Source organism: Anabrus simplex, chromosome 2 (genome assembly GCF_040414725.1).
Source record: "Anabrus simplex isolate iqAnaSimp1 chromosome 2, ASM4041472v1, whole genome shotgun sequence".
In the NCBI taxonomy this organism is placed as follows: domain Eukaryota; kingdom Metazoa; phylum Arthropoda; class Insecta; order Orthoptera; family Tettigoniidae; genus Anabrus; species Anabrus simplex.
In genome coordinates, this window is record NC_090266.1 from 384,349,796 (window position 1) to 384,376,157 (window position 26,362).

At 39.3% G+C, this 26,362-nt stretch overlaps 2 protein-coding genes across 2 annotated transcripts in view; one reads left to right on the forward strand and one right to left on the reverse strand.

Moving 5' to 3' along the window:
* The window catches only part of Bsg (immunoglobulin domain-containing protein Bsg), a 129,340-nt gene that overhangs the window by 76,749 nt on the left and 26,229 nt on the right, over nucleotides 1-26,362 (forward strand). Inside the window, exons 2-4 of the mRNA XM_067140802.2 lie at nucleotides 5,874-5,985; nucleotides 6,066-6,235; nucleotides 24,937-25,047. Of these exons, the coding sequence (XP_066996903.1) occupies nucleotides 5,874-5,985; nucleotides 6,066-6,235; nucleotides 24,937-25,047 (393 nt within the window). The remainder of the gene's footprint in view (nucleotides 1-5,873; nucleotides 5,986-6,065; nucleotides 6,236-24,936; nucleotides 25,048-26,362) is intronic.
* LOC137498354 (craniofacial development protein 2-like) lies at nucleotides 923-1,543 on the reverse strand (the record flags this gene model as incomplete). The annotated part of the gene is made up of 1 exon (XM_068225795.1): nucleotides 923-1,543. A coding segment is annotated over exon 1 (621 nt), but the record flags the coding sequence as incomplete, so codon positions are not given.

The window sequence follows — 26,362 nt, forward strand, 5'->3', positions numbered from 1 at the left end:
CTCGGTAGTTGTTGCAATCCTTCCTGTTCCCTTGCTTATAGATAGGTGCAATTACTGCTTTTGTCCAATCTGAAGGTACCTTACCAACACTCCACGCTAATTTTACTACTCTATGAAGCCATTTCATCCCTGCCTTCCCACTATACTTCACCATTTCAGGTCTAATTTCATCTATTCCTGCTGCCTTATGACAATGGAGTTTATTTACCATCCTTTCCACTTCCTCATGCATAATTTCACCATCATCATTTTCCTCCTCCCCATGAGCTTGGCTGTTTGCAACACCACCATGATGATTTCCTTTTACATTGAGATGTTCAAAATATTCCCTCCACCTCTCCAGTGATTCCCTGGGATCTATTATGAGTTCACCTGAATTACTCAAAACACTGTTCATTTCCTTTTTCCCTCCCTTCCTAAGATTCTTTATTACTGTCCAGAAAGGTTTCCCTGCTGCTTGACCTGGCCTTTCCAGGTTATTACCAAAATCTTCCCATGACTTCTTTTTGGATTCAACAGCTATTTGTTTCGCTCTGTTTCTTTCATCTACGTACAAATCCCTGTCTGCCTCGGCCCTTGTTTGGAGCCATTTCTGATAAGCCTTCTTTTTACGTTTACAGGCTGCTCTCACTTCATCATTCCACCAAGATGTTCGCCTTTTCCCATCTTTACACACCGTTGTTCCTAGGCATTCCCTTGCTGTTTCTACTACAGCATCCCTGTATGCCACCCATTCACTTTCTATATCCTGAACCTGCTTACTGTCTACTGTTCGAAACTTCTCACTAATCATATCCATGTACTTCTGTCTAATTTCTTCGTCCTGGAGATTTTCTACCCTTATTCGTTTGCAGACAGATTTCACTTTCTCTACCCTAGGCCTAGAGATACTTAGTTCACTACAGATCAGATAGTGGTCTGTATCATCGAAAAATCCGCGGAAAACTCGTACATTCCTAACAGATTTCCTGAATTCAAAGTCTGTTAAGATATAGTCTATTATGGATCTGGTACCCCTACCCTGCCATGTGTAGCGGTGAATAGCCTTATGCTTGAAGAATGTATTCGTAACAGCTAAACCCATACTAGCACAGAAGTCCAGCAAACGCTTCCCATTCCCATTAGCTTCCATATCTTCCCCACATTTACCAATCACCCTTTCGTATCCTTCAGTTCTATTTCCAACTCTCGCATTGAAATCGCCCATTAGCACTACTCTATCCTTGCTGTTGACCCTGACCACGATGTCACTCAATGCTTCATAAAACTTGTCAACTTCATCCTCATCTGCACCCTCACATGGTGAATACACGGACACAATTCTTGTCCTAATTCCTCCCACTGACAAATCTACCCACATCATTCGCTCATTTACGTGCCTAACAGAAACTATGTTGCGTGCAATGGTATTCCTGATAAGGAGCCCTACCCCTGACTCTGCCCTTCTCTTTCTAACACCCGTCAAGTACACTTTATAATCTATCTCTTCCTCATTATCTCCCCTTACCCAAATATCACTTACTCCTAGCACATCCAGATGCATCCTTTTTGCTGACTCAGCCAGTTCTACTTTCTTTCTTCCATAAGCCCCATTAATATTGATAGCTCCCCACCGAATTCCATTTCGTTCGCCAAGTTGTTTCCACAGGAGTCCCTCGCCTGTCAAATGGGAGTGGGACTCCATTACTCCCATAGGTCCGAGGCTTGCTTAATGTGTTCTGAGCTCGGTAAATTCATGAAGCATGATGCTGCCCTACTTGCACATAGTCCAAGTGAGGATCTTTCCTCTAACGGGTTATGGACCACCGGTGAATTGTATAGTCCTAGCCGCCTGAGCACAAGGAGGGCCACGACTCAAAATATGTCCGAGATGCCCACTCCCATTACATAGCAACTGGTATCCCGACTCTCAGGACCACTTACTAGGCCATTCAGCCGTTGCCCATGGTTCACGAACTAGGACGTGACTACAGTAACCCACAAACATGAACCTTTAAAAATACAGGAACATGTAACTTTGCTTTCGAAGGAGGCACTTAACGGGGGGTGAAAAGAAGTGATAAATAGTTGAGGTATTTTTTATGAGGATACTTTTATCTTAAAAACTGAAGATGTTACAGGTGTGAAAATTGGTATTTGGAATCTCCTTTAAAAATAAAGAAACGTGTATTTTTATTTTCAGAAAATATACTTAGATGGGGGTGGGCGTGGTGGAAGGACTGATCAAGAGGTTGAATTCTTTTTATGTGGCTACTTATGTATATATCAAAAACTGAAGATGTTACAGATGTGGGAATAGTTGTTTGGAATCTCCTTTAAAAATAATGAAACGTATTCATTTTTTTGACTTGAGGGAAGACTGCTTCTCACATGTACAGTTCTATGTCGCATGGTCGTCTTAGCCCCAAAAATACCACAAACGTGGTTTACAAAGAATTTCTGGGGTAAGTGAAACCTACTTTTTGGGTGAGTTTTTATACTTAGGGAATTTTCAAATAATGTGTTAGTATAATGCCGAGGAACGATTACTTAGATCAAATTTGAAATCCACATGCGCGAAGCCGTGGTTATTTGCTAGTTCCTGAATAAATGAAAGTGAAGTTAGAAGATACTCATTGCACTAATTGTGCCCATGGGTTATATAAAAAAGGAGTGCATCATATTGGCATTATGTAGGGCTTCTGCTTCATCATAGTTATTGTTCTAGTATGCAGAAGTACAGGAGAACATGATTATGGATACTGCTTCCACAGTGGATATGGCCTGGATTTTTGTTAGTGATCTGAAGAAAACAAAACATGATCAAACATATTATGCATTTCCTAGGAGAATAACTGTTACTGGTACCAATACTACCTCGTAGTTTATCAAAATTGGTTACTAGTGGTGAGGAGTCAAGACTTGTTGGCTGAATGGTCAGCGTACTGGTCTGCGGTTCAGAGGGTTCAGGGATTTTAGCCTTAATTGGTTAATTCCATTGGCTTGGGGGCTGGGTGTTTGTGCTGTCCCCAACATCCCTGCAACTCTCACATCACACACAACACTATCGTCCAGCACAATAACATACGGTTACCTACACATGGCAGATGCCGCACACCTTCATCGGAGGGTCTGCCTTATAAGGGCTTCACCCAGCTTGAAATAGCCACACTAAATTATTATTTTTATTATTATTAGTAGTAGTAGTAAGGATTCCTGTAGTCATGTCCTAGGTTAGTAAACCATTCTCAGCCACTGAATGGTCCAGTGATCATAAGATTCAGGGTACCATTTGCTATGGAATAGGAGTAGGCATGTGGACTGGCAACTAGGGCTATTCAACCATCCGGTGCTCCCTAAACTATTAAGGAAAATTCTCCCTGGGACTATATAGAAGTAAGTCCAGCTCCCTACTTCTAGGATATTCACTGAACATTCTTGTGTTTTGTTAGCCTCGGGGATTGACAGTCGCACTTCGATTTGACTGACCAGGGACTCTTTGTTCTAAGACTTGCAGACTGATCACTAAAATTCATGACAAACTAGTATGTATATATGTAAGTACATATTGCAATATTGCCATACCATTCAGATGTAGATACTTTGAAAACATATTTAGAACCTACCAACATTATGAGAAAACATAAAACTTACCAAAATGGTTCTCATTCCATACATCTTCTCAGAGGTGTAGTGACTGCCTGCAACACTGCCCTTTCCAGTTCTTGTGATCTTTTGCTGCCTGGACTACAATTTGAAACCTGTTACTTGTTCAGCAAACTGGAGTCGACCAGCGTGTGGAAATTCCATGACATCAATGCAAGGAAATACAGTACATTGTACTTGTAACAAGTAGTATTGATTAGGTGGGTTTATCCCCATTATACAGTTGTGAGTTTCATCAATGCGGACATGAAAATAACAACGTATAAATGGACAATGTCAAAGAACTCGTCCAACCCACCATAGACACCTGTGGTGTGTCAAGCCGGATGCCTCTGAGATGATCTAGTAGTGAATTAGTCCGATCACTCCTTTGTCATCTGCGGGAGATGGTGGAGATCTAGGGTTTCTGCTATTCAGGGACTACAATGGACCCTACTTATCGCTACAAAGATGTGTACAGTTAATTAAATAATAAATAAAATTACACCACTAAAAATACCAAAGTAAAGGTATTTTAAACCAGCAGATAGAACTCTACCTCTGGATGTTACAGTGGTCACACGCAGTTTTCAATTTGCCAATTCACCTGGCGACAGATGTGGACTATCAGAGAAAGTTGAGTTCCTGAAGAAACTTGCCCAACATTTTAAATCAAAACTGTTTATACAGCTGCTGAAAACACCACTGAGACATAAACCAGGAACTCCTAAAATGCTTCCCTTTCCTCCTGACGATTCAACTTGTATAGTGCAAATGATTTGTTTCTCTCTGCTCGTTTTTAATTTAACAGCTGCACAAGTCTCATCTGGTTCACATCTTATCTTTTTGGTTTTCCAATGCTCGGGGTTGGTCAAAGGAGCTTTGTTTATATGGCCATTAGTTTAACACAAGGAGTCATACAAACTTTTCAGTTTATCACAGTTATTTCTAGGTATGCTAGTTACCTTGGCTCATTTTGGGTTTTGGCCAGGATTTCAGGGATGCATGCCCTCCCTGATACCATGTGATCTCTCAGGCATTAATTCCACCCCAAAGGAGAGTTTTGAACCTCAGTTGTTAGGCTAGAAATTAAGCAGCTGGTGAACCACAGTACTTATCATGCCTCTACAAAAGTATTTTCTGGGCTGTACTTGAGTCAAGGCCACAGCTTCTACCTAGCCCTTTCTGATCCTTGCATCACTGAAAACCTTCAGTGTGTTAGCATAAAGTTAAACCACTAACAAGAAGAAAAAAAAGCTTAAGTCTATTAAATTACTTGTAGATCTTGTTAAATTCCTTCTGTTCCTTAGGATCAAATTTTAAATTTTGGGTTTTGGAGATCAGCTTATAGCTAATTAAAATACTTAATACTGAATTCTACTGTAAGAATTCTGATATAATCAGTGATTGAGGAAGCAGAGGAATAGGTTGTAAGAGATTGAGCATGTCTGTGATTTTTATTTTTGTGGAGTCTCTGTAGGAAGGAAATTCTTTAACTGACTTTGATGTCATTAGTTCCTCTTTCTTAATATTTGGCACCGCAACTGGCTTATCTCCCTATTGTATTCATGTAATTCATATTTAATAACCGATCAGGCTTCTTGGTTGAACAATATGCTTATTCTGATCATTCTCACCTTTAAATCGGTCATCTTAGTTCCTTTTTATTATGGCTACCACTTCAAGCCCATCATTAGTATTATAATTACTGTTGATTTTTGTGTTTACTCTTCTGATCTTAATGGACAGTAAATTAAAAATTGCTTTATTGATTGTGTATGTTGTATCAGTAAAATCTCAATATAGATTTTCTAACTGACAAAAGCTGATTAAATTCGAAGTGGTATGCTTACTAATTTAATATTCTTAAGCCATTCAATACTATTTGCTTGACACATTCTGAACATTTGTATAACTTTTGTACAGGTCCTGAATGCGTAGTAAAACAGTTCAGGGGCCGATGACTTTGATGTTAGGCCCCTTTCAACAACAAGCATCAATAATTCAGAAACTGACCACAAGTTATAATTAATCACAAAGTTTCTATTCAAGGGAATATAATCAATATAACACTGTTCTTATTTTACTAGTTGAGCAGATTGAGTTCGTTCAGTTTTTTCCCCTTTTTAATTTTTCACATCTGAATAATTTTTCACATAACTTACTGAATTCATTTATGCTATTTCCTGTCCAAAAGTACAGCATTTATTTGAAATAATATTTCTAATGTTCTGTTCTTTTCATTTCAGCTACGGATGTGCAAGTCGACTATGATTATGAAAACTATAAAATTCTTCAATTGAAAAAGAGGTTCAGTATTAATTGTACAATTGTGGATGCTCCACAGGCATCTATCAAGTGGTAAGACTTTTTCTTTTGTGATTTTTATACATACATGATAATTGTTGTTGTTATTCCAGAAATTATTTTTATTGTTTTAGGACTAAAGATGGTAAAGAACTAAACCCAAAGGATGGCTACTCAACTGTGGATAAACCACCATCATTTCTAGTGGTTGTAGAAAAGCCAACAGATGAACATACTGGAAATTATACTTGTCAAGCGTATCATAATACAACTTTATTGAAAACTAAGGAGATAATTGTAGTATGTAAGTATGTTTTGAGTTTTTAGTGTCCTTCTAAATCTTTTGCATCAGTTGTAAACAGCTATATATTCTGAACTTCGCATTGAATTAATTTGACATTTTTACAATATAATTAGTTATTTTTAGAGAAACTTGCAAGATGAGTAGTAGGCTTTGGACTAGGTAAAGTAGTAGGAATAAAATGGAGTGGATTTAGAAATATGTCTATTTCAGTAGCACAGTCGGTTTGTTGTCGACCATCTGTTCCCACTGTAGCAGATTCAATCTGTGCGGAGGCTAGTATTGTTTGAGGGTATTTATATGCCACAATCCCATGTAATCACCTTTTGACATTTTAAGGAGTGCCTGCAGGGCTCACTGGCATCTCTTTAAGATCTGTAAGCATTGAAAATGAAATGAAATGGCATATGGCTTTGTGCCGGGAGTGTCAGAGGACATATTCAGCTCGCCAGGTGCAGGTTTTCGATTTGACGCGCGTAGGCGACCTGCACGTCGTGATGAGGATGAAATTATGATGAAGACGACACATACACCCATGCCCCGTGCCAGCGAAATTAACCAATGATGTTTAAAATTCCCGACCCTGCCGGGAATCGAACCTGGGACCCCTGTGACTAAGGCCACCACGCTTACCCTTTAGCCATGGAGTCAGACTCGGTAACTACTGAATGAAAATTAAGCAATTAGCATCCTTACCTAGAAGTATGTCCCTGGTCGAGAAGAGACTTCCTCTGATACGAGGACATACTTCACCACTTCATCCCTGTACTACATTAATCTTTTACATTGCTTGTAGTCCAATGAACTACATAATGTAATAGAAATAACACATAGAAGTAATTCCCTGGTAATTCAAGCTAATTGAAACAGATGCTACTTTGAATTATAAAAGACTTAGATTACACGAAAATGAGAACAAATCTAAGGGTAATAATGTGATTAAATGTTTAATGAGTACAAGCAAGGTTAAACAATGCTGTATCGGACATGGGCCAGGGGCATATTTTCCTTGCATGCAAGGCTTTGATTGCATGCGTTATGATAGGGCGAAGAACTGTCTAAAGTACGATTTGAGGTAGTTTCAAGTCAAGTATTATTATTCATCTCTCATAAGTTTAAAACTTCTGCACAACTGCACTAGTTCCATTGCTTGACTGCGTGTGGCGCTGCTGCAGTCTTGCCATCTAATCCACCGTAGAAAGAAAGAGAGAGCAAATGGAGAGGTTAACGGGCATAACGTATTAAATCTTAAAATGGCATTCAGTGGCAGACGTAGTTTTGCAACCCTCCGCATGATGTCACTGCACTTGAATCGTTGTCACCATTCATGTGCTACCCTCTGCCAACTCTTATCAGCTTTGGAGAAAGACGGAATGTCCAAGGTAGTGTCGAGCGGGAGGCACAGATTACCCCCTGGCGAGATGAGCTCTCAAATCGGTACGGACCTGATATGGCTGCTCCATTTTCCAGGACTGGCCTTGACGAAGATAGCCAGCCCAAAAGTCTGTGGAGGTTTTTTGGATTTAGATGCTGTTGCTGTTAATCCATTTAAAGGTAGGTCCTTTTAGTCACCTGAACTTGCTAAAAATAGAGATGCATAACAGACGCCAAAAACGCTGTTAAAAGTGTTACGAAGACCTGTTATACATAATCGATAGCTGACCGGACGTTCGCACAAATCAGTATCTTCTGGACTTTGGGCGGTAGTTGTTTTCTTATCGCTGAAATTTACTCCAGCTCTGATGGCGGGCTATCTAGCTCCTTCATCCATAATTGGACGAAGTAATCACAAAATCGTGTCTGGCCGGTTGCCAAATACTTCCTCGAGTACAGTTCCAGACGCAAACATTGCTGTGCATCAATGCCCCAAAATTTCTCAAGAAATCGCCTCCTGAATTCCTCATAACTGTCAAAGCAATACTTGAATGCTTGGAACCATATGAGCGGTTGCTCTGAGAGGTAAAGCTCGACTACATGCAAGCGCTTGCCTGCCGGGATGTTGTGGTTTATGAAATATTGGTCCATGTCTGATTGAAGCCCTTCGGTTCGTCATGGTTAAGCCGTATAATGTTATATAGCAGGATCGAACCAAGATGCTGCGGCGTGGAAGTACTCCCTAGCGGAAGAAGAGTCGGGTGCGCTTCACTCATATGGGATGGCTCCTCTATCAAGTCTGACTCTATTCGATTTCCTAGTGTCTCCTGGCCTTCTTTCTCTGGCTTCCTTGGGACTGTCTTGAAAAGTCCATCTCCTTGAGATTCTTGTGCTTAAAGGCTCTTGACCATGTCCTGTAGTTCCATAATCAGCCTTTCATATACATCGATTTTAATTGCAGCCTTATGAGCTTTTAGCTCAAACTTCTCCACTTTCTCTTACAAATCCTTTATCCTCCCCTAGGTTTCCTGTGTTGATTTTCATCCATAGAAATACTCAGCTCGACCTGGGCCTGGTCCATCTGCTGGTCATTGTATTCTTTACATTTCGTTTCGGTTTGATCCGCAACCTGTATTAATTGCTCTTCGATTTCCTGGGACCATAAAGTTAAGGCTTCAAATTTATCTTGTAGATTACAAATATCCTTCGTTCCGGTATTTACTTTGAGTTCTAAATCTCCAGTTTTAGTTTCCTGAGCTCTCATTTTAATGGTAACTTCATTTATTCTTGCATCTAAATGGATGCTAGTATGGTCTAATTTTACTGTTAGTTTATTTGGTTCGTAATATCTTTAACACTAGAGGTAAAATATTCCTTGAGTTCCGCGGCGTGGACTTTGCATGACGCTTCATACCACTTAAACGTGCAGTAATCTGCCCCATTTGATTATTGTGCTGATTTAATTGTTCGTTCAATTGATTAAACTGTTCCTGATTTTCCACGTTCCCCTGCTCTATTTTGTCGAAACGTTCTTTATTTTCCTGTGTCATTTCACTGAGCTGCTCCTGGAAAAGTTCTCTGTCTCTCGTTGTCGGCCTTTATCTGCTCCGTAATGTCTGCATCTGTTTGTTCCCTTTGTTCGGCCAGCAGCTGGGCAAACATCGCCTTCAATGCCTCCAACTCCATAATATTCTTATTCTTGAGAAATCTGTGTCTCCCGAGTTTGAGCTGCTTCGTGATACCTTGGTTCATTAGATTTATTCCCTAACCAAGGAAGGTGTGTTTTTGAAAGACACTGGATAATTTATGCTGAAACTAGCTTCACAACAGCTGTGTAACACCACCTGATAATTAGCGTGCTTTCTCAGTATACTATATGTAATCCATGAATATTATCCCGAAATATAACAGATACAATCTATTTTAGCCTTTCATGAAATAATAATAATAACCAAACTTGCGACCTGTAATGGGCTCGATAATTTACGTATACCTGAGACATGGTATACCTGATAAACATTGGATGTTTTCAGCCTCGAGATTTGCGAGATGCTCTGGCAGACAATCGCCTGTCTCGAACTGACAACATAGCACTGTTCATTTTGAAAATTGAGAGTCTTGGGATGAGGCTTCCCATCTTATTCACGTTATCTAATTTATATATGGGATGTCACCCCTAAACTACAAAGGCCTGCTACAAATGCAACACCTTAAGCCTACACCCGTGACCAGTGAAATTTGAAGAATTCCCACCGATCATTTTATCCTCAATCTGGGAGAATCATTTCACTGTCCCCCTGAAATTTCACAACTCCCTCATTTATCGGGTCTGGTATGATTTGAGTGATTCTCGTGTATTTTTCCATTTGATCTGGATATACGATTCTCCATTCTCCCTACATTTACTATTGAAATTTAATTTACTATATCATTTATTTAAATATCTTCAATCAATCAATCAATCGCTACTGATCTGCATTTAGGGCAGTCGCCCAGGTGGCAGATTCCCTATCTGTTGTTTTCTTAGACTTTTCTTAAATGATTGCAAAGAAATTGGAAAATTATTGAAGATCTCCCTTGGTAAGTTATTCCAATCCCTAACTCCCCTTCCTATAAACGAATATTTGCCCCCATTTGTCCTCTTGAATTCCAACTTTATCTTCATATTGTGATCTTTCCTACTTTTAAAGACACCATTCAAACATATTCGTCTACTGATGTCCTCCCACGCCATCTCTCCACTGACAGCTCAGAACACACCACTTAATCGAGCAGCTTGTCTCCTTCCTCCCAAGTCTTCCCAATCCAAACTTTGCAACATTTTTGTAACGCTACTCCTTTGTTGGAAATCACCCAGACAGATCAAGCTGCTTTTCTTTGGATTTTTTCCAGTTCTTGAATCAGGTAATCCTGGTGAGGGTCCCATACACTGAAACCATACTCTAGTTGGGGTCTTACCAGAGACTTATACGCCCTCTCCTTTACATCTCTACTACAACCCCTAAATACCCTCATACTTATGTGCAGAGATCTGTACCCTTTATTAACAATCATATTTATGTGATTACCCCAATGAAGGTCTTTTCTTATATTAACACCTAGGTACTTACAATGATCCCCAAAAGGAACTTTCACCCCATCAATGCAGTAATTAAAACTGAGAGGACTTTTCCTATTTGTGAACCTCACAACCTGACTTTTAACCCCGTTTATCATACCATTGCCCACCGACCATCTAACAACACTATCGAGGTCACCCTGCAGCCGCTCACAATCTTGTAACTTATTTATTACTCTGTACAGAATAACATCATCTGCAAACAGCCTTATGTCTGATTCCACTTCTTTACACATATCATTGATATATATAAGAAAACATAAAGGTCCAATAATACTGCCTTGAGGAATTCCCCTCTTAATTATTACAGGGTCAGATAAAGCTTCGCCTACTCTAATTCTCTGAGTTCTATTTTCTACACACTCCCCTTGTTCATTAATGATTCCTGGAATGTCCTCCTTTGAACCTGTTTCTGCCTTAAAGTACTTATACATAGCCTTCCATTTTCCACTAAAATTTGTTTGAGCACCAATTATGCTTGCCATCATGTTATCCTTAGCTGACTTCTTTGCTTGATTCAATTTCCTAGTAAGTTCCTTCAATTTCTCCTTACTTCCATAACCATTTCTAATCCTCTTTCATTCCAACCTGCACCTCCTTCTTAGTCACTTTACTTCTCTCTTCTGTAGTAGCGGTATTCGAACTTGTGCCTAATATTTGGCTAGGTCATATTTATAGTGCCATAAGGGCGTTACAGTATTTGCCCCAAAAGACGATATGCTTGTCCACGTTCGAAGACCAAACTGGATATCGAAACATAGGTATAAATCTGCCCATAAACAACACTGCACCATGTTTCGGGTGCCTAACTTGATGTACCCTTTTCGAGGTATAAGTACATCAGATTTGAACAATCCTGCAACATGTCACTGGAATGGAGTACCTAGGATGAGATCGTCAAACAAAGCCCGGCGCCGAATTCTCACCTCCCCTACTGGAATAATATGCTAGCTGCATCGGTAGAGCATAAGGGTCAGTGGAACGTTCTAAAGGGCAGTTAACGATTTATACAGTAGGGGGACCTTAACTATGAGAGGAATGCTATTTACCTATGAAATGAGAATGAGTTATGTTTTTTTTTTAAAAATCATAATGCCTGAGAAAGCACGTAGATAATTTATACATGGATATGCCACCATATTAAAAATATAAATTAGATACTGCCAACTTTCTTGAGTATGTAACTGTCCTCTCTAGTCCTTTCTCTACATTCGCAATTCACTCTGAAAATATTTAAAACACTTTGTGCACTAGTATCGTACACAGAAATAATTGGATGATGGCGCATCTTGTATTACTCGCCTTATTTACGCTATTAAATCATTTATTCGTATAACAAGTTGTCGTTCTGTCGGTGAGAATTAACATTAGCTGTTGAATGAACCAGGTGAGACATATTCCGATATATGAGCTTGTTTAAAATATCTGAAAGCCGTATAATTTATTTTTAAAAAATCTATCTCGCTATCTTGTGAAATGAGCAAACACTACCCATCGTATGTTCCAATGGGAGGTCACTTAAATATTCACACGACTTGTACATTTGTACAACGATGGTCCCTGTAACTAATCATATTTAACGAACCAAAGGCCAACGCAGTATTCAAATAAATATCACCCCTGTAATAGAAGACAGTAAATATACTTGACATTCACAAGATAACTCATGGACGGTGGCATCCGCCCGTAGTTGGTGGCAGTGGGAACAACTGCCTCTGGTGCTGCTGAGACACGAACTCATGCCCTGTGACAATAGTGAAGTGTGACATCCACCCTGAAATTCCTAGTTGTTTTTATTAACGTAAAGAAATGGGGAGTTCTTTCATTTGTTGGAATTATAGTTCTACCCAACGGTGTTTATTTCTGACAGATTGTATGCAATATCGATACCGGAGAAGGGAAATGAGCCTTTTAACAACATGTTCCTGGTGTCAAAAGTTACTATAAAATTCGGCGCTTCTAATGAACCTCGAGTCATGAAAATCTGCCTTGTATTATGTGTGCTACGTTGATTTATTCTTGAAAACAGTTGAAGACAGGGCATTGGTAGTGGTGTTTCCGCGGGAGAGGGAGCGAAAAAGTGATAATTTGCCAGGGTTGGACACAGTGTTTGTGACCTTAGCAGCTTGAGTATTTCCTTCTCTGTCGCGCCTGACTGAGAGCGATTCTGCCCAGAGGCGAAAGTATGACTCGTTACAGCAAGTACGCACAAAGAGTCGGGTGCGTGGGGCTGGCAGCTCGCCACTCATATCCCGTGGAGGGTAAACGTGCGCTAACTTGGGCGCTAATTAACTACTTGACACCGTAGTACACTCTTGGTGACGTGATGAACGGTCACATCACATTATTGAACGCCGTGCCTCGCCCGCCAAACCCGTATATATACGTTTTGGTGCAGTGTGTACTTCACCGATCTTACAAATGTACGCGATATAGTGCTTTGAGATTCCTTTGGAAATGCTCTAGGAAATTCTGTACGGCAGATATACCACTCCATTTCGCGTGTTTTGAAAGTGAACTGGTGTTATTTCAGCTTCGTTGGAGTGGAACATCCTTCATGCATTCGTTTAGCCATAATTGCACCTTGAAGTATAAATTCATATCTTGTTGACGAAGAAATTGAATGTTTCCTCATAAATAGTGATTCTGGAGTTGAATGTAAATGTAAAGAGATTTTGATAATACCGGTTCTTGGATCAACAATATTATATTATATTTCAATAATAGTATCACTGAGCGGAGTAGCCGCGCGTATTAACATCTTACGCCTGTGGAGCCAAGCTCTGCACTCGGCATGCGAGTAGGTTCGGACCCCACCATCAGCTGTCCTGAGAATTTTTTAAAAAAATTTTTATTTTTTTTATTGTGGTGATATGGTGAAGTCATTAAGACCATATTTGCACAAACCACATTGAACAAATGCAAGGCATGACAGATGGGTGGAAATAGCTTTGATTGGATATCTCCTAGTACGTATCTGTACCACCATAATGAAGGTCTGTAATGTCGACATTCTGGGAGATAGGGCTTCCGTTGTTAAAAGCTCGTGCAGTACAGGAACGGGTGGGGGATGCAGACGAAGAATACACCCACAATATCCCCTGTGTCTTAAGAGGCGACTAAGAGGGGCGACCAAGGGACCTCTACATACAGAACACCATGGGCTTACGTTGTCGGTAATTAGTACATTATGTGAGAACACCACGGGTCTGGGCATTGCCTGGGATTATTACCACTATACGAGCGACACCGTGGGTTTGCCTTGCCTATGATTAGTACCCACTATGCGAGGAACACAACGGGATAGTAAGAGTCCCTGCGGTTAGTACACTTACGTGATGAATACCATAGGTTTGCGTTACCTGTAAATGGTGCCGCGATGTAAGTAGTACCATAATGTGTAGAACACCGCGAGTCTACGCTACTTTTGATTAGTATTGCAATATGACAAATAACATGGTTCTACTTTCCCAGCGGTTATGAGGGCCGATGACCTGGATTTTTGACCCCTTTAGACTACAAGCATCGTCGATTCAGTATTGTGCTTTAGAAGCAGTTCCTTGGTCAGTAATCCTGTTGTTTAACGCTAGTTTCTGGGAATGTGGGGCATTGCGGGTCGGATCGACTAATTGTTTTAAATTCATATCCATTCATTCTTCATCCTCACACTTTGAATTCTGGTCAGTGGATGATTTTGGACTTATAAATTGTCATTACATTTCATCTCATTTTGTCCCGTTATTGGCTGATGACCTAGATGTTAGGCCCGTTTAAAGAAGTATCATCATGAATGGAGACAGTTTATAGATTTTTCGAAAAGGAGCCCGAAAGCTGTCTCCTTTGTAACGGATACCAATATGCATCTGTACCAGTTGGACACTCGGTGCATTTAGAAGAACGCTATAAAACCTTGGCTCTCGTCCGCAACAAAATAAAATATGCGGACCATCTGCAGTGATTTGAAAGTAATCTCCATGCTCCTGGGTCAACAAGGCAGATATACAAAGTACCCTGTTTCATTTGTGAGTAGGACAGCTGTGATAAGACTCAATATTGGGTTAATAAGGAATGACCTAACGCTAATAACAGAACAAGATAGACACTCCACAGCATTCGATTCTAACCGTTGAGATTTACACAACAATCTGGAAGACTACTGTTTTAGCATTAACCATTCCAACTTGTACATTGGATAAATTTTCAACGTATATTCCATTTCACCGTATTCTTGTCTGAAGTGTTTTAACCAATTTAACTCAAGAAATAACACCAATTGTTCATTCCTGACCTAATATCTACAATAGGAACATATGTTTTATACATATCTTTTTCTTCAAATCTGATTGGTGGTGAACACGGCAGTAACATTGACTTTCACCAAAAATTAAAAGAAGAGCATCCACTTCAATTCCAGACGAATGCCGATATATATATATATATTTTTTTAGACAATATTGTAAAAATGTACTACAATAGTTTTAACTTGTGTTTTTAATATTCGCGTCAAACTTTCTAATCATGATATCGAAAATAACTTTTAACATCACAACATCTCATTCCAATTTTATATGACCAATAATTGTAAACGTTCTTAGTTGTAATTATTTGTTTTAAGGTTATCCATTGTGCTGATGATGCCCATTAACAAGGGCGAAACATGTTCACAACCTTTCTATTATTTATAAATATTTAACCACAAAATGTGGTATTGTAAGTATCGACTAGGTTAACATTAAATGTATATTTTGTAAATTGTATGTAATCACTATTGTCAATACGGACCAAAAATGAGATTAATGACTTGTAATCAATTTAGTCTTCGAGAGGCTAATTTCTGTTTTTAAAAAATCACTTTTTATTGTCAGTAATTGCGATGGTCTCCAATTCCCAGAAGCACCTGATGATGTTCGAAGGCAAAATTAAAGTTCACTACAGTTTGACACATATTCCAGATCTGTTTTCTCTAACTATCCATCCAAAGAGGGAGGGAGTTTACACTATTGATGCAGTGATACATATTGACATTAAACACCCAACAAGAGATTTTTTCTGACCTGGCCAGATGATCGGAGACAAAAGAATATGCAAGTAAACTGTAAAAGCATGGTCCATGCATACACATTCCTCGTAGCCTGCACATTTGACGATAGCAGAATTGTCACATTTCTCACTGAAACACACTTCTCTTAATCCTCCTTTGAAGCAGTACTTCAAGTGTGTTTGAAATACACCAGGAAAGTCTTTGGTGTAGCAGGAATATGGGGGGGGGGGAAGCAAATTAAAGTTAGAGAATCTTGCTGCCATGAACTGGAAACACACAAACAATTGAAAGCAGAATTAGTCGTCTCTGTGCCATATGTTAATGTCTTTGTCAGAAGATACTATAATTTTATATGATGAATTTCATAATATTTTTGTATGGATGGAAGAAAATGTCAGTAGGCTGTACAGTGCTCCAGTTGGCTTCTTGATGAATTCAGTGCCTTCAGGAACTGTAGAGTTGTATAATTAGTCACCTCTATTGACTGCCCAGGACGCAATCAAAAGAACTACTTTAGTACTTGTTTGTATATGTGGCCATATTGCTTATTCTAGGAAGAACATAAAATCCATATTTTCCCATATTAACAGATTTGGTTTGTCCTTGGTGTTCAGTTAATTGACACCTCTGCTGCAAGGCTTCGTCCAGATCGCAACTTTCCATCAAATCTCAATTGATCGGCATTAATTACTTGATTTGGCGACAGACGTTTTTCCTAAGCGAGAGACTGGATTTCTCTCACAAATTTGAGATCTTTGTTTAATATCAGCAGGCCCTTGGACCAATCACTTCCTAACTTTGTTAGTTATTTTCCAACAAATGCTCTTATTATTTTGTTAAAACCTTTTCCCCCACAAGTTGGAAACTTTGAACACCAGGGAATTGTGAAAGTCAGTTCTCTTTCAAATTTGCCAGGCTGAGTGGCTCAGACGGTTGAAGCACTAGCCTTCTGACCCCAACTTGGCAGGTTCGATCCTGGCTCAGTCCGGTGGTATTGGAAGGTGCTCAGATATATCAGCCTCGTGTCAGTAGATTTACTGGCACATAAAAGAACTCCTGCGGGACTAAATTCTGGCACCTCGGCGTTTCTGAAAACCGTAAAAGTAGTTAGTAGGACGTAAAGCCAATAACATCATTCCGATTTCATTGCCCAGAGTTGCAATGTACGGTCATGTATTATTTTTTCCTGTCTCTTTGCTTAAAAATGGTCATGCACTTCACAGTTTATCATATCCTGTTGGCTGTTTGGATCTTGCGAGCACTTTTCTTAGAGTTTTGTAACACAGTCTACTCTCTTTTTCTGTGCCGAGGCTGTTGTAAGTTTCAGATGAGGCATCATATAAATTGCTAATCCAGGGCAGCATAAATAGGATAAAGATTTCCATCTTTTTCCCATTGTCATTTCCAAATCTTGTGTGCATCAGCCAGATATACTTCTGGAAACTTTTTTTTTTCCTCCTCTGAGTTGATGGCTGATGAGATGAACTGTAGCTTCTCTGGACGTTTGCCTCTGGTGACATTGCTTCATCGCTCAGTCGCCGAATGATCACTTTCTTCATCTGATGCCTTACCGATTAAAGGTACCTCTGCTGTTTCAGCAGCTTCTTCTGACAACTGTTTGTTCTCTTCTCTTGTATATGCATTTCCAAAATGACAAAGTAATCCAGTTTACCTTTTTGCAGCACGAACTTCTATTCCAAAATCCTGATTGAATTACGTAGTTGGTAAGACACTTGTCGTCTGTATTCAGAGTTGTTCGTTTCGACAAACTGAAGAACCTAACAGTTATAAATTAACTGAGCCAAAACTGAAAAGAAATGGCTTCCACTGTACCAACCCATCATTAACAGAAGAACAAAAGTAGTAATGTTCTGTTCTCCAAAACTACTGCAGTGACCCTTCCTTGTAATAGTAGTAGTGGGTTATGAAGTTTTACCTTCCTTATGAACAATTTTCTCTCTGCAACCTGGTCTGGATTTCAAATTTTAAACTTCCTGAAAGCTGGCTTTACTTACTATTTCATCTTTTACATTTACTCCCTCTCATTCTTTGACATTTTTCTCTGACTTGAGATTGTTCCTGTTTTCATGATGTACGAACTTGGCGAGTTGCTGCCATTCTTGCCAACGAAAAGGTACTTTCATCTTATTAAAGTGCTTATTAGACGTAAACAGCTGGATCATTGTATGAGGGAAGTTCACAAGTTTCAGGACCACCAGATTAAGAGATAAGCTTATCTACAGTAATAATTGTATTGACTTGCATTTATCTATTGGGACTTTGTACTTACTGTAGTCAGAAATTAAATATTTGACATGGTGACTTCCTCTGTCTCCATTAGCTGTTCTTTGATTTTCTCTTAACTTATTGAAATCATAACTTTCATTCCAATGTCCTGATAACATCCTGATGTAATATCATCCCCTTATCTTAAGTCAGTAGTTAAATTAACGATATAATCCTTTGCTACAAAGCGAGTTGGCGGTGCGGTTAGTCACGCAGTTGAGAGTTTGCATTTGGGAGATAGTGGGTTTTCTTTGTATATTCTTCAATGACCCTTCGTATTCAAACTAATGCGTAGCATATTGAACTGTGCCATGACTTTTTTTTACAGTTAGTCCTATTTTTCTTAGTGGGAGTCCTTGAAGTGCTAGATCTGTAGTTGTCTGTTTCAGTTTGGAAATACGCTCCTTTCCATTGGCCATTTTTACCAGCACTCACAGGTTGCAGGTGAACACAACTAGCTGTATCTATTCTCATTCCACAATTGCTTATGCTGTGCTCTAGGTTATCAACAAATACATACCTCTACATTAGTGTATGAATAATAAAGTGACTTGTATTTGGGGTTGAAAATAGTGTGTACTTTTGAATGCACAGAGATTTGCACTAGGAAATAATTTGTGCAGTGGGTGTCTCACTATTACCTGCAGGTTCATATCACATGATGCAAGTAGGGGCAAAAGATCTCTGTAGGTCGATGCACCTAACAAATAGCAGTTAAAAAAAAAAAAAAAAATGTCCAGGATTGTTACTGTAGTTCATATTTTGAGTCTAGTCTCTTGAGTGTTCTGAATGGGCACTGTGAATGTTAAACCCTAATGTATGTGGCAGAATATGAGAGTACATTGATAGTAATTTGTAAATTGTTACTTCACTTTTACGAATATTTTCTTAACAGACGATACTAACTTGTCCGCTAATGGATAGCATGAATGAGTAGTCTCTCCTATGCAGTGAAATCCGTGTGTGAGACATGTTAAGTAAATTAAATTAGGGAAAATCCTTTTAACATTGTCCCCGATTCAATAATGTAACTAGCTGCGTCTGTTACCATGAGTTCATTATTGTATTTTATACCATCAGGCCACAATAATTTCAATGAAACAATGACAAACTGAGATACTGTGGTGTTAGTGACCTTTAGCTATCCTACATTGAGGAGATACTCCGGAGATCAACATTGATATTTTGGTCATTTTGGCAAAAAAAATATCACTGTAATTGAAAGGATTGAGTTTCTTCTTTCTTGTCACAGTTATTTCGTTGAATTCAAACAATATATCACTTTAATAATGCTTCGTTTCCCAGTCTGCACACAGCAGAAATTGGCGTGGCATCTGCTGAACTGCTTTGTTAGGTAATGTCATTTTCATGTTTCCAGTCAAATATACCTGTTCTTTGCAATTGAGCATCCATGGAATGGGCCAACAGTTCCCCCCCCCATCCCGATGTATTTATGCAGAATCCAGCTGTAAGATCTACCATATTTCTGAATGAATTTATAAAGCCTGTTATGGACTAATATTTCAGTACTAGACTGTTGTTGAGCAACATTGTATGCTTGTATTGGTATTCCTGATGGTACTACAATAGTACCGACAACTGTAAGTTTTGTTATTCTTGTATGTTTAATCATTTTTTTGAGTTCTGGTTTGGTAGATAGTCTGCTGACTTATGTGAAGTAACCTTTTGTAGTGGCGTATCAAGATACTATTACCATTGAAAGAGTGTGTGCTGTAATAATTTTCCTGCTTGTATTCAAGGGAATAAACGATATATGTAAACATAAATCAGCCTTAGCTAAGCGATGAATTGCTGAACTTTTGATAGGAAAGAGGTGGAGAGCGGCTATTAGCGAACAGGAGTCTCCATTGAAGAAACCAGGGACAAAAGGTCACAATGTTATTGGAACCAGATTATTCTCATCAGGAAAGTGTCGCATCAACTTCAAGCCATGTATGTCCTGCACCTATAGCCATCAATCATGACATCACAAACTACAATCCCCATAATTTTGACTCGGGAAAAGTTGCATTGTGAAAAACAAAGTGCAGGTGAATCATTTTCCGTTCTTTGGAGAAGGAGAAGAAGAGACAAGCTTCCAGAGTTACCAGTATTCGTACAGAAGCTGTTGAGAAAGAAAAAGGAAGGAAAAGCGTGGTTCTGGTGACTTTTAGGTAATGAATCTGGAAGAAAATGTCACTTGAACTTTGCCTTAATTTTCCTGCCAATTGTAATTTTACATTTAAACCCCATTTTTCTCCCATAATATTCTGCCAGATGTAACATCATTTGTGTCTTATATGTATCACAGCTATGTTAGGAAACCTGTATATGGAATTTTTTATTGCAGAATTTTTTCAGGTAGTAGGGATTTTTAAGTCCAGAATTTTAGAACATAAAAATTACACCAACTTTAGTATGATATATCTCCTTATATAAATTACGTACAGAAAAATCGGTATGTAATGCTTTTTATAGAAATAATATGTACCTAATTACAAATTTTTGTTAACATGTTAAATAAATTTCATGAAAAAATGAATTAAAATTCAAAAAAAAAATTAAAAGTATTTTCGAAAAACTATTAATTGTATATGAAAGAAATGTTTGTGATATCTCTTTTGTGTAGTTGACATTCCCACAAAGTTTTATTAAAATCCATGCATTTGGAAAAAATGTTTATCTCAGGAGTGTCGCCTTAAGATATAGGGTAGTTGGTCGTTCTTTACTAAGGGCTCCAACTACTATATTTGTTACAAAACTACTTTCAGAGTTTTTTTTTTTTTTTTGCAAGTTGCTTTACGTCGCACCGACACAGATAGGTCTTATTGCGACGATGGGACAGGAAAAGGCTAGGAGTGGGAAGGAAGCGGCCATGGCCTTAATTAAGGTACAGCCCCAGCATTTGCCTGGTGTGAAAATGGGAAACTACTGAAAACCAACTTCAGGACTGCCGACAGTGGAGTTCGAAACCACTATCTCCTGAATGGTGGATACCGGCCGCTCTTAAACAACTACAGCTATCGAGCTCGGTCCATCAGAGTTTGTCATTTCATCAACACTAACCCACACATATTGATTTCTTATAGACTTTTTAATATTGGACTTCATCATAACACCGCCTGACATAAGTTTTGCGTAAAGTGCTTTCATCTGGAATATGTTCATTGGTGTATTTGTGAAGGAAATTTCTGGTTGTTGAATTGTTGAGCTTAAACAGAGGAATACCTGTTGCTAGAAAGGCCTGACAGATGTGAGGAAAACTATTAGCCTACTTCCAAAATACTCTACAAGCTGTTTTTGCATAGCAGAACTCATGTTGAGTTTTCCAGCGACTGACTCATTACATTTGGATGTGATTATATGCTGCAATACTCGATACCGTTTTTCTTTACCTACTTTTTTTCTTTTTTACAAGTTGCTTTACGTCGCACTGACTCAGATAGGTCTTATGGTGACAATAGGACAGGAAAAGGCTGTTAGTGGGAAGGGAGTGGGCATGGCCTTAAATAAGGTACAGCCACAAGGGGTTTTTGCATAGCAGAATTCGTATTGCATTTGCCTGATGTGAAAATCGGAAACCACGGAAAACCATCTTCAGGGCTGCCAACAGTGGGGTTCGAACCCAGGGCAGTATGGAACTGCGCCCAAGTTTCACTAATGATCCTGGTCATTAGCATCAACCTTCAAAAAGTGGCAGTGGAAGTCCGCCCATGGTTAGCGGTCAGGGTACTTCCTCCGTCCTCCCCTCTACCGAATTACTGTATGTTGTTGAATGATGTCAATTTTAAATGGCTCATTTCAAATCTGTCAGCTTGCAGTTGATACAGATGAAATGCAGGAATTCGTTGTCAACAACATACCACAATCTAGGAACAAGAATACTTCTGTTCATTTGCTCATGCTCGTGTACAGTGTATCAATTGAAGCAAAAAAAGTCACATATGAAAATGAAATGACCAGGACATCCATAAACGAAACATCATTGCTAAATCAACTTTACAAAATCTTCAGCAGTGCCATCTATGAAAATAATGCCTAATATATAACTATGCTTCAGCAGTTTTTAGCAACATGTATTCAAACCAACCAAAAAAGGAATGTATTTCAGTTTATAAAATATTCAATTTTTGGCTGTTATTCGATTTGTTTAGCATAGCTTTTCGTTTTCATTCCCAAACCTACCATTTGCTGAATGTAAGGTCTCCACTACACTATCCGAACTGTGTGGCCAGCTTACTTGGTGAGTGGATAAGAAATATATGTACCGAGCTCGATAGCTGCAGTCGCTTAAGTGCGGCCAGTATCCAGTATTCGGGAGATAGTGGGTTCGAACCCCACTGTCGGCAGCCCTGAATGGTTTTACGTGGTTTCCCATTTTCACACCAGGCAAATGCTGGGGCTGTACCTTAAGGCCACGGCCGCTTCCTTCCCACTCCTAGCCTTTTCCTATCCCATCGTCACCATAAGACCTATCTGTGTCGGTGTGACGTGAAGCAACTTGTAGAAATATATGCTCTCTTTTTAGTGATGTGCATTTTGTTTGTCTTATAGTTTCAATGCAAGGATCTGCTTTTTCTTCTACCGCTTTTTCCATGTTTGTAGGGTCGCGCGCATGACCTTTGTCGCACAAGTGTATTTGGCCATGTTTCATGGCCGGATGCCCTTCCTCACGCCAGCCATATACAGAGGAATTTAATCATTATTGCGTGTTTCTGTGGTGATTGTTAGTGTAGTGTGCTGAGTGAATATGAAGATGAAAGTGTTGGGACAAACACCCAGAAGAATTAATCAGACAGGATTAACATCTCTGAACCGGACAGGAATCAAACCCGGGACGCTCTGAACAGAACCAAAAACCTCAAAAGAAAGGAAGAGTATGGTGATGCCAACATGGAGCGCTTGATAGTGCGCAAGTAATAAATGTTTAAATGTACTGTAGAAAGGGTTTGCTAGGATGATACTATAGTATCTCAGTTGATACTTTAAATTTATATTTGATATTTATGAAATTTTAATTTAATCCTTTATTTTAGAGTAGTATCATACTACACATTTTCTTCACCCTTCAGGACGAATATTGTCTTGGAATGTTGTCTGTTGGGTTTCCCGTAGTGCAGCTGCTTATCGAGAACGGGACTGCCTTTCTCAACAGTACAGAAGCTACTGGTGGGAGACAGTCCGCCACTTCCCCTTAAACTGACCTTGGGCTAACAACCGACTTGACTATGAGCACAGTTCAGTCGGCATAATTAAAGGATCTGGAAGTACCACTGACCATGGGCACAGATCCATACCCACCCCTCCCCCTCCACCCCCACCCCCACCCCCACCTACTATCTCCTGAATACTGGATACTGGCCGCACTTATGCGACTGCAGCTATCGAGCTCGGTACCTACTTTCTTCTCGCATGCCTTACAGTATAGTATTCTAGAACCTGTAGAAATTCAGAAGAAAACTAGTCTTGGTAGCCTTGATCCCTACCTGCACTCCTTAATTTAGTTTTGGCATGATATACACTATGTGAATATTAAACAACAATGTATGCACACACTTAACACTTAGCCACATTCCTCAACTCACATGAAACACAATCAACAATGTTAAAACGTCTGGGCTAAAGAAAATATCCAATCAGCTACTACTTAAGCTACACCACTACTGTTGTGAAAGACTAATTTGCCACATGAAGCCCTCGCACTGTGATTCACATCAGGGTTGTCAACTTCTGAAAAGAGGAAGAGTCTGCTCAGCAATGAAAAAAAAAAAAAATGAAAAAACTAAATCCCTATACCAACAATGATAAATAATTTTTTGTTGCTAAAGGCCCTCAAAAACTAAGCTAATTCCCTATACAGATAGTACTGAATTTTAAATTCTTACAGCTAAACAATAATCATAAGTTATGAATTTCATTATGGTCCGTATTGACAATTCATCACTATCAAAGGGTAGAGAAGGGTCCACCTATTCAGTATCGTTAGCTTGTATATTGTCTTCTAAAACTAGGACTAGTTTCAACCCCATACATATATTGGGTTATCTTCAGCCACGTTATATGCACATATATAACTTATAACAATCTAGTATGTCACAATTTACAATCTTATAAAAGACTGAAGAAGTCTGAACAACACATCCAAACTTGAAACCAAATGACACATCAAAACTTCTGTGGTTAGTGCCAAACTATGTCGTCGCTCATACAGCAACAGAATGTGGTGTTGGTGTCCATACCAGGTGCACGCAACTCACGAAGAACATAGGGACATTCACTTCAAACCAAAGTAAACAATAGATAACTACATCTGATGGAAAGGAATACCTATTCAAGTTACGAATGTTCCCCTTCAAGCTACATAAGTCATTACCCATATTGTTATTGAACAATTATAAATTAAGTTGCTTGTCTATAACAGATAGGGATGCCAACTCCAAGATCATCTCAGGAACATTTGGTAGTTTTCTCATACGTCTTTTGAAGATAATTTTATCATTTCTGAATTCATACTGTAGGCAGACCTGTTTATGTAACAATGCATTGAACTAAATTCTTGCTGTAGTTTGTATTGTATATAATAGTAGTGACTCATTTGCTATCACCCCTGCCTCCTTGTTTCCTGTGCAGTGCAAAAAGTTTGCTAAGGTGCTCCAATATACAGGGAGAGACAAATCTATTACACCGAGGAATTCGCCAGCTGGAATGCCATACTGTTTGAAGCACATTGCACACGGCCTCTCTGAGGAGAGCTGTATCGTGATGTGCTGCTAATTTATGGTACTGAAGGTTTTGTCTTGCTCATATTTCACAGCATCTATATACAAACTGTGTTCTTTAAATCTTATGTTTGTGTAGACGTATAATTTGCCATTATATTTTCAGCCCAACCAACAGCTTCCATGAATGCTGATACTATTGTGGTTGAAGAAGAGAAGTTGACGTTAGATTGTCAGCCCACTGGAAAGCCTACACCTCAAGTTACATGGATAATAGGTAAGAATGATACTGACTGTGCACTACAGTGCATTGCCAGCTATGCCATTAAAATTATTTAGTTAAAAGTTTTAAAATGATAGGAACTGAAGGTACTTGTTTTTACCAATATGACACGTTCTGGTCTGAGTGCGAGCATAGCATATAATGACAGAAATTACTTTCCGGTCACATTGGAAGTATAGCCCACAGTAGACATTGACAAGATAATAATAATTGGGAATGAACTATGCACGCCATTAGATTGTTTAATGCCATGAACCTACTACGATGGCACAGCAGGGGGGGAGGTGATACTACCACGTGGCGAGTCCCAGGTGGCGGATAGTGGGGTCCTAACTGGCTTGCTGGCGGACTTGCGGGAAATAAAATACCTCTCGCAGACCAAACACACTACCCCCCCTGCAGGTGGTGGACGCATATATAGAATACATCCGCAGTATCCCCTACCTGTTGTAAGAGGCGACTAAAAGGGGCGACCAAGTACCATTATGACGGGCCGATGACCTGGATTTTGGACCCGTTTCAACTACGAGCAGTATCGATTCAGCATCGTGCTTTAGAAGCAGTCCCTTGATCTGTAATACTATTGTTTTGTGCCAGCTTTTGTGCATGTGAGGCACTGCGGGTCGGTGCCACTGATCATTTTAAATTCATATCTATCCATCCATCCATTCATTCTTCGTCCACATGCTTTGAATTCTTGTCAGTGAAGGATTTTGGACTTTTAATTTGTCATACCATTTCATCTCATTTCGTACCATTAGGGCCGCTGACCTCGATGTTAGGCCCGTTTAAACAACAAGCAGCATCGCCATCATCATCATCAGGGTGTTTAGTTAGGGTTATATATCGTTACATGACAATACTACTGCCTATGTTTGTATTTCCTGAGAGTTTTCATCTTAGAAGACTATCTCTGACATTGCCCTCTAAACATGGCTGTGCAATGTGGATTGTAATTTTGAACATTGCAGTCATAAAAATCCTTACTGCCTAGTACACTAAGTATTTGTTGTTCATTGATAAGGTTTGTCATTACAAATAACATATTCTTCCATTACCCACAGAACTTTAAATACAATGGACTTTCCCTTTACAAAGTGCAAGACAATAAATCTTCTCATTTTAAATTCAAAACTACCTTCTCTCCACTTGACACCTCCGAAGGTATGTTCCTACAAAGGACAGCTTCCTCTCCCTCTCCCCTACCTAGTCTAAATTTTCCACGAACCTACTACGGTGGCGTAGCAGCGGGAGAGGTGATACTCCCAGGTGGCGGGTAGTGGGGGGTCCTTACTATCTTGCCGGCGGA